The sequence below is a fragment of the Amblyraja radiata genome, chromosome 22 (genome assembly GCF_010909765.2).
Source record: "Amblyraja radiata isolate CabotCenter1 chromosome 22, sAmbRad1.1.pri, whole genome shotgun sequence".
Lineage (NCBI taxonomy): Eukaryota > Metazoa > Chordata > Chondrichthyes > Rajiformes > Rajidae > Amblyraja > Amblyraja radiata.
Window position 1 is genome coordinate 33,139,617 of NC_045977.1, and position 18,176 is coordinate 33,157,792.

The following is an 18,176-nucleotide window of genomic DNA, read 5'->3' on the forward strand; positions in this document are numbered from 1 at the left end:
TCATCATGGTGGTGATGGTGGGGAGCAGCACTGCCTTGCACGCCACCTTCAGCACCCCCTGTAGCGCCAGCTCCGTCAGTCCGCCCGCTCGCAGCACTCACCGGCCGTCCGACCACTCGCTGCAACCACCGGCCTACCAACTGCCCGACCGACCCTTCGCAGCACTCATCGGCCTACCGACAGCCAGACTGAGCCCTCACAGCACTCACCATCTACCAACTGCCCGACCGACCCCTCGCAGCATCCACCGGCCTAACAACTGCCTGACCGACCCTTCGCAGCACTCACAGGCCTACCGACAGCCCGACCAACCCCTCGCAGCATCCACTGGCCGGCCGACAGCCCGACCGACCCCTCGCAGCACTCACCGGCCATCCGACCACTCTCACCATCCACCGGCGGACCGACAGCCCGAACGATCCTGCACAGCATCCATCGGCCTACCGACAAGCCCGACCGACTGATCCTACCCTAATCCTAGCTGCACATTTGTTATTTATCATTTATTTAACAGTTCACATCATAACTTTATAAAGATAAATCAATTGAAAAGCAAAATGATCAACAAGGTTAGCATTGCCTTTATCCTTGGAAACCTTGTTATTGCTGTTGATGTAATGAGGAGGTAGCCATGATCCCAGAGTCCTCGCTGCCTAGCGACCATAAAACAAAGCGCTGGATTGGTCAATTTGCGTCTGACCTCAAAGTCAAATGTGCATTGATTGGACAATTACTACTCGGAAAATTGGACGTTTTTGTCATATTTAACAAAATGTGCAGGTTTTGTTCTTGACGAGTTTCAGGTATGATTTATATAATATTTTTACACAATAAGTGACCTGAACGAAAAAGCGCTTCGGCCCACAGACTAATAGGTTTGTGGAGTTCAGCCAGAATTCTGGGAGGCTTGCTTTGGCAATTATGATTAGCGAGTAAGTGAGGAATGGATAAAGCATTCCAAGCATGGTGTGGCTGTCTGTGGTTTAAATATGTTACTGTGAACTTGTTTTTATCATTTTCCAGGCAATGGAACATCTTGAAAGTTTTATCGTTGATTGTGATAGAAGAACAGATATTGCCAAGAAGCGTTTGGCAGAAACACAGGAAGAAATCAGTGCTGAAGTTGCTGCTAAGGTATATTTGCCATTTACTTTAACTTGAATGTGCATTCCTTTGTTCTGCTGATCTGAATTATACATTTATTAATAATGCCATTAGACAGGGGGCAACCACATTAATGCAATTTAAAATTAACTTTCTTTTGTTGTGGAAGGAATTCAAGCATAGTTGACCCAGTGCTCTTTGGCAGGACTAAATGGGTGGTAGATGGTTGGCGTGGACTTGGTGAGCCAATTTGCTGCATGGGCAGTCATTGCTTTTTCCAGGTTAAGACCACTATTTTGTCATCAACCAGGATGACTTAACCTGGTGATTACTGTGAAGGGAGAATTTTTTTCACCTATCGATAGCTGCCTCAATATTTGCAAGGTGAACCAGTCAATATGTTTTTAAAGAGTTACGATCTGCCATCCTGATTTAATTATGTGATCAATTCATCTGTCTAAAACAGACAAGAACAGTAAATAAATCTGGCTGCAATACAGGCCGACAAATTACAGCGTGTACTTTGCCAAAAAAACTTCTAACTTGTTACTGGCTGTTTGGAGCCTAACTTATCTTCATAGTTTTTTTTGAACCGTCTGATTTGCATCCACAGCGTAGATTGTCTCGCTATTCCCTTCAAATGAATTTACCTTTCAGTGGTTCATGTTACTCATCCGTTGAACTCTGTTTCAATGCATGTCTACCTCAGTTTGTTTAAATGTTTTTCTAACCTTAAGATTCTTTGCTCGGCGCTGTCGGACTTTTAACCCTTTTGCTGCCGGTCAGTTCTCTGCTGCTTTCGACCAGCTCTGTGCCCCCTCTGATTCCACTTCTCTTGATACGGAGGAGCTCAGTTCTTGGTTTCACTCCTCCTGCAGAACTATACTGGACTCTGTGGCTCCATTAAAAACCTTGCAGCCTAGAGCTAAACCCGAGCCCTGGTTCAGTGACGTAACTCGTACAGCTAGACGGGAGTGCCGCAAAGCTGAACGCAAGTGGAAGAAGGACAAGCTGCAGGTTTCATCTCAAATCCTAAAGGACTGCTGGCGTCATTACCAGAACACTGTTAAAGAGGCCAAAAGAGAATACCTGTCAAACATTATTGTGTCTAATCGTCACAACCCACGTGTGTTATTTAAAACCATTGACTCTGTTCTTAATGCCCCCACAGCCTGTCTGTTTGGAAGCATCCTCTGAAATGTGCAATGACTTCTTGCACTTTTTCATTGATAAGGTTGTTACCATAAGGGCTCTCATTTCAGCTCCTGCCTCTGACCCCTCTGATTCTGTCCCATGCTTGATGGTATTTGATAAGTTTGTGCCTGTGACATTATCGCTTTTAGAGGATGTGGTTAGCCATATTAAGCCATCAGGTTCCCTTTGTGATGCTGTCCCTCCTCATCTTTTTAAAGAGGTTTTCCCCAGTATAGGGCAGTCGGTTCTTGCCATTATTAACAGCAGTCTGTGTTCTGGAGTTGTCCCCGTAAGTTTTAAACATGCAGTAGTGCAACCCCTGCTTAAGAAACCTGGTCTGGATCAAACTGTATTGGCCAATTTTAGGCCCATCTCCAAGTTGCCTTTTATCTCTAAAATCTTGGAGAAAGTTGTTTATGCTCAGTTAAAACTTTTCCTGGACGAGCATAATATTCGGGAGGTTTTCCAGTCTGGGGTTAAAACTATGCATAGCACAGAGTCAGCATTGCTAAGGGTCTTTAATGACATCCTCCTAGCTAATGATTCTGGTGATTATGTGATTCTTGTCCTGCTGGACCTATCTGCTGCCTTTGATACAGTGGATCATGATATTTTAGTATCTCGGTTACAGCACCTAGTGGGCATTTGTGGTAGTGCCCTGGAATGGTTCAGATCTTATCTGGCAGACAGAACTATGTGTGTAAGCCTGAGTCTGAAGAAGGGTTTCGGCCCGAAACGTCGCCTATTTCCTTCACTCCATAGATGCTGCTGCACCCGCTGAGTTTCTCCAGCATTTTGTGTACCTTCGATTTTCCAGCATCTGCAGTTCCTTCTTGAACACTATGTGTGTAAGCCTTGCTGGTTCTGAATCCTCCTCCGCTCCTCTGTCATATGGGGTTCCACAGGGTTCAATTTTAGGGCCCCTGCTTTTCTTACTGTACTTACTTCCTCTGGGTTCCATTCTTAGAAAGCATGGCATCTCTTTTCATTGTTATGCTGATGATAGTCAGATATATGTGCCGCTGAAGAAGAAAGATGCTTTCTCAGCCAAACCACTTCTGTTATGTCTTGATGACATTAAATCCTGGATGGCCCTAAACTTTTTTAATTTTAATGAAAAGAAAACAGAAGTGATAGTGTTTGGTCCCAATGGCTCCCGTGAACCTCCCCCTGTTGACTTGGGTCCCTTGGCACTGTATGTGAAGCCAATAGTTTTAAACTTGGGTTTTAAGATGGACAGTGATTTTAAATTAGATCGTCAAATAGGCGCGGTAGTTAAGTCCAGCTTCTTTAATTTAAGGCAGCTGGCAAAGGTGAAGCCCATTCTTGAACGACAGCATTTTGAAACAGTAATCCATGCCTTCATTACGTCTCGGCTGGATTACTGTAACGCACTTTATTTTGGAGTTAGCCAATCTTCCCTTGCACGTCTCCAGTTGGTTCAGAATGCTGCTGCTCGCCTTTTAACTGGAACACGTAAGAGGGAGCACATAACGCCTATTCTGGCCTCCCTCCACTGGCTGCCTGTGTACTTTAGAGTTAATTTTAAGATTATTTTATTTGTTTTTAAATCTTTAAATGGTCTTACCTCTCTGAGCTGCTTCATCCCTACGCTCTTGCTCGGTGCCTCAGGTCAGCTGATCAGCTGCTCCTGGAGGTACCGAGGTCTAAGCGGAAGCTCAGAGGGGATAGAGCCTTCTCTGTTGCTGCTCCGACATTATGGAACACTCTACCTTTGCACATTAGACAGGCCCCTTCACTGTCCATTTTCAAAACTAGTCTTAAAACCGTTTTCTATTCCTTGGCTTTCGCCCCTGCATGAGACTTTGCTCTTGTTTTAGTGTTTCTATTATTGTTTTTTATTGTTTTTACTGTCTTTTAATGTTTTTATTGTTTTGTTTTATGTTTATGATTAGTCATGTACAGCACTTTGTTGCAACAGTGGTTGTTTTTAAAGTGCTCTATAAATAAAGTTCAGTCAGTCAGTTAACTTGGTGAAGACAGGATGAAAGTCCTTGCAGTTCTTTTGAAAATAAAGTACGGGTCCACCGCCGACTTTTTTTCCCAGGCAACGGGTGATTAATCCCATATCCAGACAAATTTATGAGAGTGCACTTGAAATCCGTCCCGTCCCCCGAAAATGTGCCTAGGCCAGGTGAGGCAGTTGATCTCTATCTCACCGGGACTTCCGCAGCCAATGGCCGGGTTGAATTTACGCATTCTCAGATGCCGTGGCCTCTGTTGGTCAGGTAAAACAGATAATCCGAAAGGCTCTGTGACCAAGGGTGCCGGAAAGGTAAACCTGTATTTCAAATCTGAGAGAAGACATTAATGTAACCTACTTGCTAATTCTCTAGTAAAGTAACTTTACCACAAAATGTAACATTATTCATGGATCCGGTATAGTTGGTAGCTTTATGGTACTGTAAGAATGTCTTGATTAAACAATTGCTGTTTTTTCTCACTTTTCTGCTTGCATATGCTTTAGCGATTTTCAATTTAACAATTGGTCAAGCTTAAAGCCTTTCAATATAAATGATCTTTAATTACATCAATGAGAGATAGCACAATCAGTATTTACTAGGTGCATTCCTATGACATTGAATAACGTGGACCATATTCCTTGGTCTTTCGAAGGCAAGGCATTGCAACATATAAAAGTGTTGGGAGAAGTTGAAAGTTTACATTGTCTTTTAAAATAGCATTGGAAATTCTACTGTAGATATAGCGTCAGTGAGAATACTGAAGCCAGTCTGACCCAGACATTTGAGGCCAGCTTTGGCATTAGTTAAAGGGCTCTATCTAGGTTTCTGTTGGAGAGTCCATCTTTCTCCAGGTAGGCATCTTTAACAATACATCTTTAGTGATTGCTCCAATTACTGCTGGTGATTGTACTCAGCCAGTTTTTCCATCTATCCTGGACTGTAACATTGGATACTTGGTCTTTGAGTATATTTATGATTGGATAGAAAGCAAGGTCCTTGGTTAATGAGCAGGTCTGCCATATCAGGCCTCAACCACAAGGGGGTAAATTGTGCCGTTGGATGCTCCTGACTCTTAAGGGCCTGTCAACTTAGGCTATTTTTAGGCGACTGCCGGCGACTGTCATGGTCATAGCAGGTTGCCGAAAAAACGGCAACTGGAGCCCCCTTCGACATAAAGTTTTAAATAGAATCACTTTAACAAAAAAAAAATGAAGTCAGCACCGGCGACAATCAACGTTAACCCGGCGACAATCAACGTTAACCCGGCGACAATCAACGTTAACCCGGCGACAATCAACGTTAACCCGGCGACAATCAACGTTAACCCGGCGACAATCAACGTTAACCCGGCGACAATCAACGTTAACCCGGCGACAACCAACGTTAACCCGGCGACAATCAACGTTAACCCGGCGACAACCAACGTTAACCCGGCGACAAACAACGTTAACCCGGCGACAACCAACGTTAACCCGGCGACAACCAACGTTAACCCGGCGACAACCAACGTTAACCCGGCGACAACCAACGTTAACCCGGCGACAACCAACGTTAACCCGGCGACAACCAACGTTAACCCGGCGACAACCAACGTTAACCCGGCGACAACAACGTTAACCCGGCGACAACCAACGTTAACCCGGCGACAACCAACGTTAACCCGGCGACAACCAACGTTAACCCGGCGACAACCAACGTTAACCCGGCGACAACCAACGTTAACCCGGCGACAACCAACGTTAACCCGGCGACAACCAACGTTAACCCGGCGACAACCAACGTTAACCCGGCGACAACCAACGTTAACCCGGCGACAACCAACGTTAACCCGGCGACAATCAACGTTAACCCGGCGACAATCAACGTTAACCCGGCGACAATCAACGTTAACCCGGCGACAACCTACGTTAACCTGGCCACAACTACAACAGCACCTATGTCAGGAGAAGTCAAACCCACTGTTTCCGAAAAATTTTCAACATGTTGAAAATCCAGTGGCAACCAGAAAGACGCTACGACACTTTGGGTGACTGAGGAGACTACTCACGACCATACAGGCGACATCCCAGCGAATATGTGGCTACAGCTGGTCGCCTGTAGTCGCCTATAAAATCGCCTAAGTGGGACAGGCCCTTTGAGGTGTTTCTTGGCTCATTTCAGCTGCTCATGGTATCTAACCTTTCTGTCAGCTAATTCCAGACTTTGCTGCCTACCTACTGAACTTGCCTTGGATTAGCCTACACTCATTTCCCTAAACCATAATGTACCAAATTATATGTATTGAAAAGTTAATAATTAAAATAAAATGGGTAAAGGGCATTAATTTAGACGTCTGTTATAAAGGTATATACAGCTTCCATGTATCTTAAAACAGTTCTCCCTGTTCTTAAATTTTGATGCTTTTACTCAATCACATGAGGAGGCATTGAGACTAGTTTTGCCCTTTTTCTTATTTATGTTATGAATATTATTAAAAAATATGATTTTATAGATTGCAGAATGCATTTTTATAATTGGGTAAAATATGAAACTAATAGCTCTGTATTGAAACTAACAAACTTCTGACTATTCTTAAAATATATTCCATGGCTGGCATAGATTTTTGAAGCGCAGTTTTTTTTTGTTGCAATTTTCATATCTTTTTTATTTTACACTTTAACATTCAACATGTTTTCTTGAATCTGCACCGAATGTGTATTTAATTATAAATATAGAATAATACTTATTCTCTTTCCAGCTACTTCGTGAAAATTGCATGCACAAATATGGAACATTCAGCTCTGATGCATATCATCTCCTTGACCACTGATGCAACAATTGGTGTATTTTTACAGGCAGAAAAAGTGCATGAGCTGAATGAAGAAATAGGAAAGCTTTTGGCGAAAGCTGAACAACTTGGAGCTGAAGGAAATGTAGAAGAATCTCAGAAAGTCATGCAGGAAGTAGAAAGAGTGCGAACAAAAAAGAGGGAAGCAGAGGTATCTGCTATATCACCTTTTTTAATCATGCATGTTAATATAGCTGGTCTTGCATTGTTACTGTAACTGATTTAGAATGAGGTTTTCACATTTATGCTTCTTGATGGCCAGTAAATTATTGATGGCTTAAAAACAAACCTTCAGATGCCTATGCTTAGATTAGATTTCCTATTCTCTTTGCTGGTATATTAAAGTAGTCGGCTATTCCACACACAGCAAATTATTGGTATACAGGCAAATAATCTTACAAACGTTAATGCGATATAAAATCAAAATATTTTTAAGATTTTCAAATAAATCTTAATCATAAATATTTTTAAAGAATATTAATCAAATTAATCTTTATTTATGATAATAAATTGATGTATTGTCAATTACATTTTTTTTAATTATAAAAATCATTTTAATACATTTTATGTATAAAACAATATATTGCATCATATGTATTACAATATTTAAACAATGGATATGAAGAAAATGCTCTGATCTCAGAACACTGCGGCTGAATTTTTAATGTCTAATTCAAATTCAAAATTACTTACATACTGGTATCTTTAGACCACATATTATTGCAGTAATTCCTCCTGTGAGATTCCTATTGAAGATATCTCATTGACCTCAGAGTAAGAATAAGCAGCAATTTACTATAAATATAACTTGTGGAAATGACACTGTTGATTACAAATCTGAGGAAATATATTTGAGATTCATCTTAAGGTAAAGATATGTTTTTTATGAGGTCATGGACAAAGATGCTGTTCTGACTGAGAAAAACATTTCACATCTTGCCAATGTAACAATAAATAATATTTTTTGCCATATAATGAAATTAATCACTTGCAAGTTGATTATATTTTAACTGCTAAATTTGGTGCTTTGATATTTTAAAAGTTCCTTTCTTTCGTGTTTTGTTTTGCATAGGACGAATATAGGAATTCAATGCCTGCTTCTAGCTTCCAGCAACAAAAACTGCGAGTCTGTGAAATATGTTCTGCATATCTGGGCCTTCATGACAATGATCGTCGACTTGCCGATCATTTTGGAGGCAAACTGCACTTGGGATTCATACAGATACGGGAGAAATTAGATCATCTGAAGGTATTTTTTTAATTATACAGTAACAAAGTTAAAATTTACATTTGTAAGTAGGAGTACAAAGCAAATGTTTTTTATGAAGCATGGTTTTTTCCTCGGTTTATATTTCATCACAGTTACTGTTAGAAGTAATCTTTTTTGTAGTTTATGCCATTTTCCTTAGTAATTGTCAAGATATTTTTAACATTTATTTAGTTTGTAACTGATAGTTGAGATGAATGTTCCTGCAGTCCCATTCATTCCTTTCTTTGGAATTGTAGAAAATCGTTGCAGATAAACAAGAAAGAAGGAATCAAGAGCGATTAAAGAGGAGAGAAGAAAGGGAGAAAGAAGAGAAGATGAAAAGAAAGTAAGCTAATGTGCATATGTACCACTACATTGGGAGGTTTTAGTTCTCTGATCATAATCTGTGTATTCTGATTAATAATTGGCCTTATAAATTCATAAAATCTATAAAACCAATTATTAGCTTAAATGTGTTTTCTAAGCAACTAATTACAAAAATTGTGTTCTGTGCTGTCTATTGTGTTTCCATAATTAACTTCTTAAATAATACTGTTTTGCAGGTCCAGATCACATAGCAGAGATCATAAGCGGTAGGTTTATTGCACAGTAAAATAACATTATCGAGTTTGGTTTTTTAATCGTGTGGTAGAATTACTTTATGTTTTTAATCCATTCAATATTTGGCCACTTTCTCTTTGACTTTACCCAAACCTTTTGTTCTACCATATTGCATTGAAATATTATTTGATATTATGTTTGCTTTTTGAAAAAAAAGTTGATATTTAAAATGGAATGGACTGATTTTCCAATAATAATAGTGTAAACCATTGACTCAATGCAGTTTCAAAAATTTCAACACAATATATTAATTGCATACTTATATATTCATTCAGTAAACTGCATTTAAATAGATCCTTTTAATCTTTGCTTCCATTCATTAGTTAGTTTAGCTTGGGCCCTGATCTGATATTTTTTGATTTGATATATTGAGTGCATTTTGAGACATTTCCCTGCACACGTCAGCCGAAGTTTAAACTTAACCGTGAGAAAATTTGAGGTGCTTATGTTTTTCTAAAAAAGTTATCAGGAGCAAAGTGATGATTGAAGTCCCAAAAAGGTTATAACAGACAAGCAATGTACGTGTAATATCCTAGTAACAAAATGACATCCTTTCCTTTGTGTTTCAACAAGGCATATATATCACTTGAACTATCTTGAGGTTTTGCCTTGAATCTGGGCAAGTTATTAATTTTTGTTCTAATTTTTGAAATGTATATGGGGAAAATTCTTCACCAATTTATGTTGTATCTTTTATCTTTTAAAGAACAGTAATAGGATTATCACATAGCATCTGATGATTAGCACGCAACAAAAGCTTTTCGCTGTACCTTGGTACACGTGACAAACTAAATTGAAGGTTGGGGGGGCGGGTGGGGAGTTTGAGGTGAAGGCTTGACATTCAGAAACACTGGATAGGAACGATAGTTCCAGGTAGGTTCACAGTGTGATTCTTCCTGATCCCGTTTCTCCCTCTTGTGCAGGGCTAATTTTGTTTCTAGAACTGTGTTATTAAAATAAATGGAGCACTGCCAAATTCTTTCCCTCTCCCAAAAACATTCTTGCTAAATTTCTGGGGCAATCTCTAACTTTGTAACTATTCAGAGTTCTCCTTGATCCCTTGCCCTGAGAACTTTCTCCCTTGTGCCTCCACACCCCAGGATATTTGGTCCAGGTTCTGACAAATTATTCCTTGAACTTTTCTCTGCATCTCCCAGGATTGCAACCGGGGCTTTTATTGTACCTGTCCCTGATAAAGCTACCTGCGATGTACTTGTAAATTCTCTGAGAAAAGGCTTGGTAAAGTTATTGATTATATTCTGAATAAAGTTGATCATTGATTGATTTGAAAACAGTAATGGGTTAATTTCCTTGGAACAGGATATAAAAGTAGTTTACCGTTTACAGGCACTTCCACCTACCGAGTCCGCGCCGACCAGCGATCCCGTCCACCAATTATACTATCCTATACGCACTAGGGATGATTTACAATTTGACCAAAGCCAATTAACCTACAAACTTGTACGTCTTTGGAATGTGGGAGGAAACCGGAGCACCCAAGGAAAATCCAATCAGGTCATGGGGAGATTGTACAATCTCCGCACAGACAGTACCCGTAGTCAGGATTGAATCCGGGTGTTTGGGGCTGTAAGACAGCAACTATAGCACTACGCCACCATGCCGCCCAAAAGATTGCAAAGGAGATTTGTTAACATAGGAGCGGAAGTACACGTGACAAGAAGTGAAATGTGGCGAGAATGCTTAATAGATCTCTATTTTCTGGAATGTACTCCGTGCCTGAATGTGCCCTCATTGGAACAGGCTTCCAACACTAGAATTATCATAAAGTTCTTCCAGACCTTGTAAACCTTTTTAACAGGGTTTATTTGTACCATAGTTTTCAGATATCTGCATCCTGATATTTTTTGACTTGGAAATAAATTAACTTTTGTTGGAGGTATTGTTGAAATGGTCTGATTGCCATTAGCATAATTTTCCTGATGACTGTATTTAGTATTTATTACACACAGTTTTTTTTTGTAAATGTTTTACCTATTCCGTTGACAGTATCCCATTTTATTTATTTATCTATTTATTTTTTTATAGATAGTGAGAAAGAAGAGAAAAAAACACGATAAAAAAGAATAGAATAAATTACCAATAATAATAATAATAATAATAATGGATGGGATTTATATAGCGCCTTTCTAATACTCAAGGCGCTTTACATCGCATTATTCATTCACTCCTCAGTCACACTCGGTGGTGGTAAGCTACTTCTGTAGCCACAGCTGCCCTGGGGCAGACTGACGGAAGCGTGGCTGCCAATCTGCGCCTACGGCCCCTCCGACCACCACCAATCACTCACACACATTCACACACAGGCAAAGGTGGGTGAAGTGTCTTGCCCAAGGACACAACGACAGTATGCACTCCAAGCAGGGATTCGAACCGGCTACCTTCCGGTTGCCAGACGAACACTTAGCCCATTGTGCCATCTGCCGTCCCTTTGGATATAATATAATACAACTTTGGAGATAGGTCTAGATTATTAAACATAACTATTCATCTAATCCTGGGTTCAAGCTTCAGTCAGACTTCCGTGCCGGAAATACCATTTCAAAAAGTCAATAAATGGAGACCATATTCTAGCAAATAATTCTTGTTTGTCAATTAAGACAAGTCTAGTTCTTTCCAAATGAAGGTCTCCGACATCTCCATAATCCACATTTTAATTGTGGGGGTTGTTGGACTTTTCCAAAATTTATTATTAATTTTTTCCCAGTTATTATGCTATAATCAAGGAAGTTTCTTTGGCTTGTTGTAAGTTTTAGGCTTTGTTCTGATATTCCTATTATTAGTTTTGAGTCTGGATCCAATTGGGTATTAACAACTTCAGAAATTATTCTAAAAATATCCGTCCAGAAATTTTTGATTTTTATACAATTTACAAAAGTATGAGTTAAATTAGCCTCTGAGTATTGACATTTATCACAGATAGGAGAGATATGTGGGAAAATTCTATTTAATTGTGTTTTAGAGTAATGCAGTCTATGTAATACTTTAAATTGTATTAAAGAATGTCTGGCATTTAACGAACATTGATGTATATGTTGTAGACTTTCATCCCAATTATCTTTCATTATAGGTTGGTCTAATTCATTTTACCATGCTTGTCTATATAATTTCGTCAACGGAGCCACACTATCTAAAAGGGTGTTATAAATATGACATTAACTTATCTGTATTAGGATGTTTATTAAAACATTCATCAAGAGTTTCTGGCTCTCTAGTTCTATAACCTTGTGTATGTGATTTAACATAATCTCTAAGTTATAAATATCTGAAAACGTTATTTGAGTGTAGTCCATAATTCTGTTGTAACTCCTGAAAAGAAAGAAAAATTCCTTTCCTATAAAGATGTCCCACCTTTTTAATTCCATAATTTTTCCATTGTGTAAAACCTTTATCCAACACAGAGGGTTTAAATGATGGATTGTTTGCAATGGGAAGAAAGAGTGATAAATTATCCAATTTTAAAGTCATTTTTAATTGTTTCCAATTTCGTATACCACTATATATTATAGGGTTTTCACTATAGGTTTTTTTGTTCAGTTTTATGGGAGCTAACAGAATAGAGCCAATTTCAAAAGGCAAACAATCTTCCTTTTCGATCTTTAACCAGTCTGGTTGCTGATCCATATCTTCTAACCAGAAGTTCATATTTTTAATATTAACTGCCCAGAAGTAAAACACAATTTTACTGAATTTACAAGTATTTTACTGAAATTTGGATTGCTTGGTCTTTCAAACAGTAAACTGGTGGACTAAATTTCTTTAGCTGTGAAATAATAAACTCTAAGTGGAAAGCAACTGCAGTGCACGAGGGGTCACCCGCTGTTTATTTCTACATGTTGAGGGAATGTGTGCTGCCTTGCCACTGTTAACCGTTGGTTGAAATGTTTACAGATCAAGGTCACACGACCACAGGCGGAAACGCTCTAGTTCTCCCGCTCATGAGCGACGCAAGTCCAGATCAAGATCCCGATCCAGAGAACGAGAAAGGCGCCGAAGGCACAGGTCCCGATCACATAGCCACGGCAGGGGGCATTGTCGCAGTTCAAGGGACAAAAGCAGGGACCGGAGTTCAAAGCATAAGTAAGACGTGAAGTTATTGAAGTTTAACATTTCTGGAATATCATTCCAAATCATTATGACAGTAATTCTGTGTTAAGACTGCAGAAAGTTACAACCCTGACTGAACATGACCTGTGCTGTTAGTTACAAATTTTATTTGTATTAATTTCTATTGTTGATATGGATTTTAACAGGAATCTGTATACAATGATCCTGAACACAGGTTATGTCTGTAAAATGTTGGCCGAATTGTTTACCTGATCTCCGTCAATTGAAGTCTAACCAGTTATTAATGTATGATTTGTTGTATTTAATAGTTGGAGATTTGTAGCTCTTGCCAAGGTTCAACTGTTCCATCAAACCATCCATGCTCTTGGAATTGTAAACAGTCTTTCAAATTAACTTATTTTCCCGTGAGAGGAAATAGATTATAGTGATGGGTTTGATGTGTTGTCGTACATATGAGTGTCTTTTTAACCTTCTTACTCAAGAAATGTAACTGAGAAATATGGATAAACTTAAACTAGTTATCACCACAAGAGCAAATTATTTTTGCTGTGATTGAGAAATCTGTTTGTGATTAGTTATACATTTCTTATCAGTCTCTGTTTTCTCACAAAATTAACCTTTCAAAATTGCATTCTCTAATTACATGCAATAAAAATGGAAAATATCACAATTAGGTAAGCAGTAGGTTTTTGGGTGGTAGTGGGAAAGACAACTCAGGAAATACCTAAAACTGGCAAGAATCTTAAAAACCTAGCAAATTTAATTCATTTTCAGATATCGAAATCTGTCCATTTCTCTCCATGACGATTTCCCCTATTTATGTTGAGAGCATCTTCCTTTGTAGGGGATTAATTTATCTGATCCCAGAAGTTACATTTTAATTTATTCCTTGGCATAGGAGATTGAGGGGGTACTCTTTTTAAAGTGTCCAAGATCATAAGGGGCATAAAATGGGTGAATGCCACTCTTTTTTCCAGGGTTTGTGAAATCAAGAACCAGTGGGGATAAGTTTGAAGTGAAGGGGGAAAGATTTAATTGAAACCAAAGGAGCAACTCTTGCACACACAATGAGCTGCCAAAGGAATTAGTTGAGGCTGGTACAATAACAATGTTGGAAAGACATTTGGACCGTTATATGAATAGAAAAGATTTAGAGGGATATGGGACTAAAAGATGGGCACTTGTTCAGCATGGACAAGTTGGACCGAAGGAACTGTTTCCGTGCTATATGACTGACTTCTGAAATGATCAGACTATGGTGTTTGCTCTGTAGGGTCTGCCAAATAATTGCATTGCTAAGAGGATCAGTGTTTCCAGAGTTATCTCAAATAGTTTGAGTGTGAAAAATAGACTCCTCACCCACATATCTTAAGATCCTTCTTCCTTTGGCGAGTTTCAAAGATTTGGGTTTTTTATTCCACTAACAATGGAGATGTAAAAACCTCAGTGGAAGGAATGTGACTATTCCTGGTGACGGCTTTCTGCTTACCAGGTGACATTAACTTGACAACCTAGCTGGTGCACGCCCTATATGAACCTACGACCACTCACTGATGTTATACAGAATTTGAATTTGAATTATCTTTGGTTTTAGCAATATTTTGTTCTTCCTATCCATCCCATTACATTGTAAATTTTGCAAACCCTCTTCTGAATTGTAAGCTTGGTCTTTGACTGTTCATAAAACTAATATGGATGGGGAAAGTCAAATCAGATTAATTAACCTGTGCACTTCTGGCAAGGGTTCCTCAGTGGTCAAAAGGAATCTCTTGGCAACTCTTTTGGCCTATTCTTCCAGATGCACCAACAATTGTATCTTTTCTGCTGGTTTGCATCAGGGTTGAAATTGGAGTAATTCTGTGTCGCTCCGTACTGCATCTATTGGAGAATCTGCCCTGTGGGCCGATTGTGGAAACTCAAATACTGGAGGTTTGTATTAAATAAAAGTGTTATTTTTCAAGGTCTTCGCGGGATCGATCTCCTAGGGAAAAATCAAGAGATAAGGATCGAAAGGAGAAGAGTTCGTCAGAAAGAAAGCATGAGAGTACAAATGGGAAGTCAGAATTAAATGCAGCAAGTCCAGAAGAAAGGGAGGCTGGTGAAATCTGAAGTATTGACGGAACCAAAAAGTTAATGTAAAAGTGAAAATACTCTTAAAGCCCTTTTGAATTTCCCTTGTTTATATATTTCTGCCATTTAGCACTTCATTTTGGCAGAAACATTCGTAGATGTAGGTATGCATTTGTTTTCCATTGATGTTCCAAGTTTTCCTCTGCAGTTTATTTATAAAATAAATAAAATAAGCAAATAGGTTTTTTATATTTTAAAAAGTACAGACTCTCTTTGGCACCAGCATGAAACACGATACCATGAAACATATCCAGTAAATTCTGGTTTGGCTGATAGTTCCCTACAATGAAATAAGTTCACCTGATGAGAAACAAGGACTTTATAGCTGGTTAGCCACCTATGGAGATCTTCTGCTTGTTTGCTGCAACTTCAATTTAAGACCCATAAAATCAAATGCCATTAATGATTTTTTTGTTTTTGGGTTTTTTTCCTATGGCATTTCTGCAGATGAAGATGCAAAAATAACCCTGTAAAATTTCATTCCCATAGACATCTTCCCTTTAAGGAAAGTAATTTTCTGTCAAGCAACTTTTTCAATCTGAAGCTTATTTTTCACCTTTCATTAGTGTTGCGGGGTGCAGGATATTTGTCTGAGTGTTCAGGTTAATGTAATGGCCCAGGCTCTGGTGAAGTCAGCACACTTGTATTGAGATCTGTTTTGTGTTATGAAAAATTCAATCAATTTCTCTTCGATACAAAATTCTGTAAAAATCTTCTCCCTATAAAAGAACTATGATTTGACACCATAAGCCATCTGTTATTTTCATTGTGATCAGAAGTTATTATCAGAGTTTAACACTGCACAACCATTTTGTATCACCGTAAAGTTTTGTTGTGAATGTTATTACAAGAGTGATAATGTGAATTAAACTCTTGATGTAGTGAAGTTGTGCTTCACACCTGCTGTAATTTTAATTTCTTTAGCTTAATTCAAAGCCATATCTAGAAATACCCATTAATCCATTGACACTTGGCAAATTTATTTGGAATCTCTTTTATTAAGATAGAAGCTGCAACTGTTTTGTAGCTGCCTAGTTGGTTGAGAACATGGCTGGCTCTGCAAAGATCATAGCAAAATCGGGTTGCAGTGTATCTTTTGTCTGCGCATAATCCCTTGCATTTACCAACTGATGTTAGAAATAAAATGGCAGTTAACTTTGTAGTTCCTGAAAATGTTATGAAATTTTAAATGGGTTCACTTTAATGTAATATGATAAAGTTTCGGTTTAAGCAACAACCCTCCTTTATTTCTTCTACTGCTCAGTCAAGATTTTAATTAAACATGGTTTTTGGTTGCTTGTTTCAGAGCAAAGGCAGTAACCATAGATTTTCTGTTAACAGCTTCTAGTACAGTGTAAATGGTAGCTACTTCACTCATCCAACTTCCCAAGATTTTACTGATGGGATTTGGTAAATATTCATTTAACTCATTGCAGATTTTGGTATAAGTAAATCATACTTGAGCTGATAATTTTCAAAGTATATGTACTATTTCACAAGTTATTATAGAACTAACACATTTGGATGTCTAGTAGAAGCAAACTATGAGATGTTGCTCTTATTAAATCGAGGTTTGAATTTGCCCATCAATCAAATCTATAAATCATTCCGTTACATTTAGAGTTTTAAATACAAATAATTATTTTTGTCCGTCACACTCAACAATAACAAAACTATTGAACATTCCACTTGCTCTATACAGTTAATGAAACAAGCAATTAATAGTTCTGTATATTTTTTAAATATACTACCCTTTGGTGAAAACATGCTCTCAATAAAAGGTAATGAATAAATCACCATTCTTGCCTCGATATTACAAAGTTCCACAATCAGTCTGAAGTGATGTCTGTAAATCTCGGCTGTTCCATTATACTAGAATACTATAAATGCTCATTATCTAAATTCATACTGGGCAATGGCTTTTTATTTGTTTCGGGGTGCAAAACTTTTTTCTTAAATTTTAAAGTGGATAAGTTATCTGTTATTTCCTTTTTGGTATAATTTTTCCAATTCTGGCTAAGAGTCTTGGTTGTAGTAGATGACCTGAACCCACACAACAAAGCTTGGCAACCTTTCATTTCCTTACTGGTGTTTTATTGAAGCAGTTGTAAATAGTATGTTGTAATTTAGGTACCCATTTAAGAGTGTTTAAGACTGTTAAATCACTCTCACCAAATGCGAAGATAATTTTTTCAGTGTTGGTTGTGACTTTCCTTTAAATTCAAATTGTTGGATATTTATTGAATGATGAGCTGGTTTCTGGATTTGGTGTGAAAAATGTCACTCTGTGCAACTGTTGAGGTAGTTCATTGAAATCTAGATATCCCTTAAAGGATTTGCCACACATTCTAACAATATCTGGTTAGAAAATTTAATAATACTGATGTTAAAAACCTAAAATGTTTTCATTTTTCTATATTCGCATTCTTCGCTTTGATTAACAAAACATTTACTCTTTCCATATTTTGGGGGGTGGGGGAGTGTAGGAAAGTTTAACTTTAAATTTAATTTTGTCTATTGTCATAATAAAAAGATTGTTCAACTGATGTCAAGTTCCTTCATTCCATTCTGTATGGATTTTGATTTTTTTATATTTGTGCCCCCTGTAACTGGTCCTGCATGCACTGACTACTTTTTTCACCCCTTCTTTATTCTACTGAATATTTTATCAGCACAAATAGCTGTTTGGAAATTGGAAGTCTTGACAGTTTCCTGAACCTCTTAGTTGTGTTGGAGAAACACTCAATTCAATGTAACCAATTCCAGTTCTGACACATTGCCTGTATATATTTACACGCCAGGTCGTTGACTCTTTTTGAGACTGAGTATCGTGAGTTTACAGAATAGGAAAGGTTGCAAATTCAAATCTTGTTTTTTGGTAAATGAACAATCTGATTCGCAGTTATCATTCAAGAAAGTAAGATGTGGAAGGACTAGGACAATGAGCCCACACAAAGGTTGGGTCAATTGGAGTGACTGA

At 38.3% G+C, this 18,176-nt stretch overlaps 1 protein-coding gene across 6 annotated transcripts in view; it reads left to right on the forward strand.

The window, feature by feature from the left end:
* luc7l (LUC7 like) overlaps positions 1 to 17,742 on the forward strand; it is a 32,008-nt gene extending 14,266 nt beyond the window's left edge. For all 6 annotated transcript variants that reach the window (XM_033040972.1, XM_033040971.1, XM_033040973.1 and 3 more), the window contains 7 exons: positions 1,024 to 1,134; positions 7,118 to 7,261; positions 8,183 to 8,359; positions 8,617 to 8,705; positions 8,923 to 8,952; positions 12,890 to 13,078; positions 15,028 to 17,742. In XM_033040972.1, the coding sequence (XP_032896863.1) occupies positions 1,024 to 1,134; positions 7,118 to 7,261; positions 8,183 to 8,359; positions 8,617 to 8,705; positions 8,923 to 8,952; positions 12,890 to 13,078; positions 15,028 to 15,175 (888 nt within the window). In that variant the 3' untranslated portion in view covers positions 15,176 to 17,742. The remainder of the gene's footprint in view (positions 1 to 1,023; positions 1,135 to 7,117; positions 7,262 to 8,182; positions 8,360 to 8,616; positions 8,706 to 8,922; positions 8,953 to 12,889; positions 13,079 to 15,027) is intronic.
* The last annotated feature ends 434 nt before the right edge of the window (positions 17,743 to 18,176 follow it).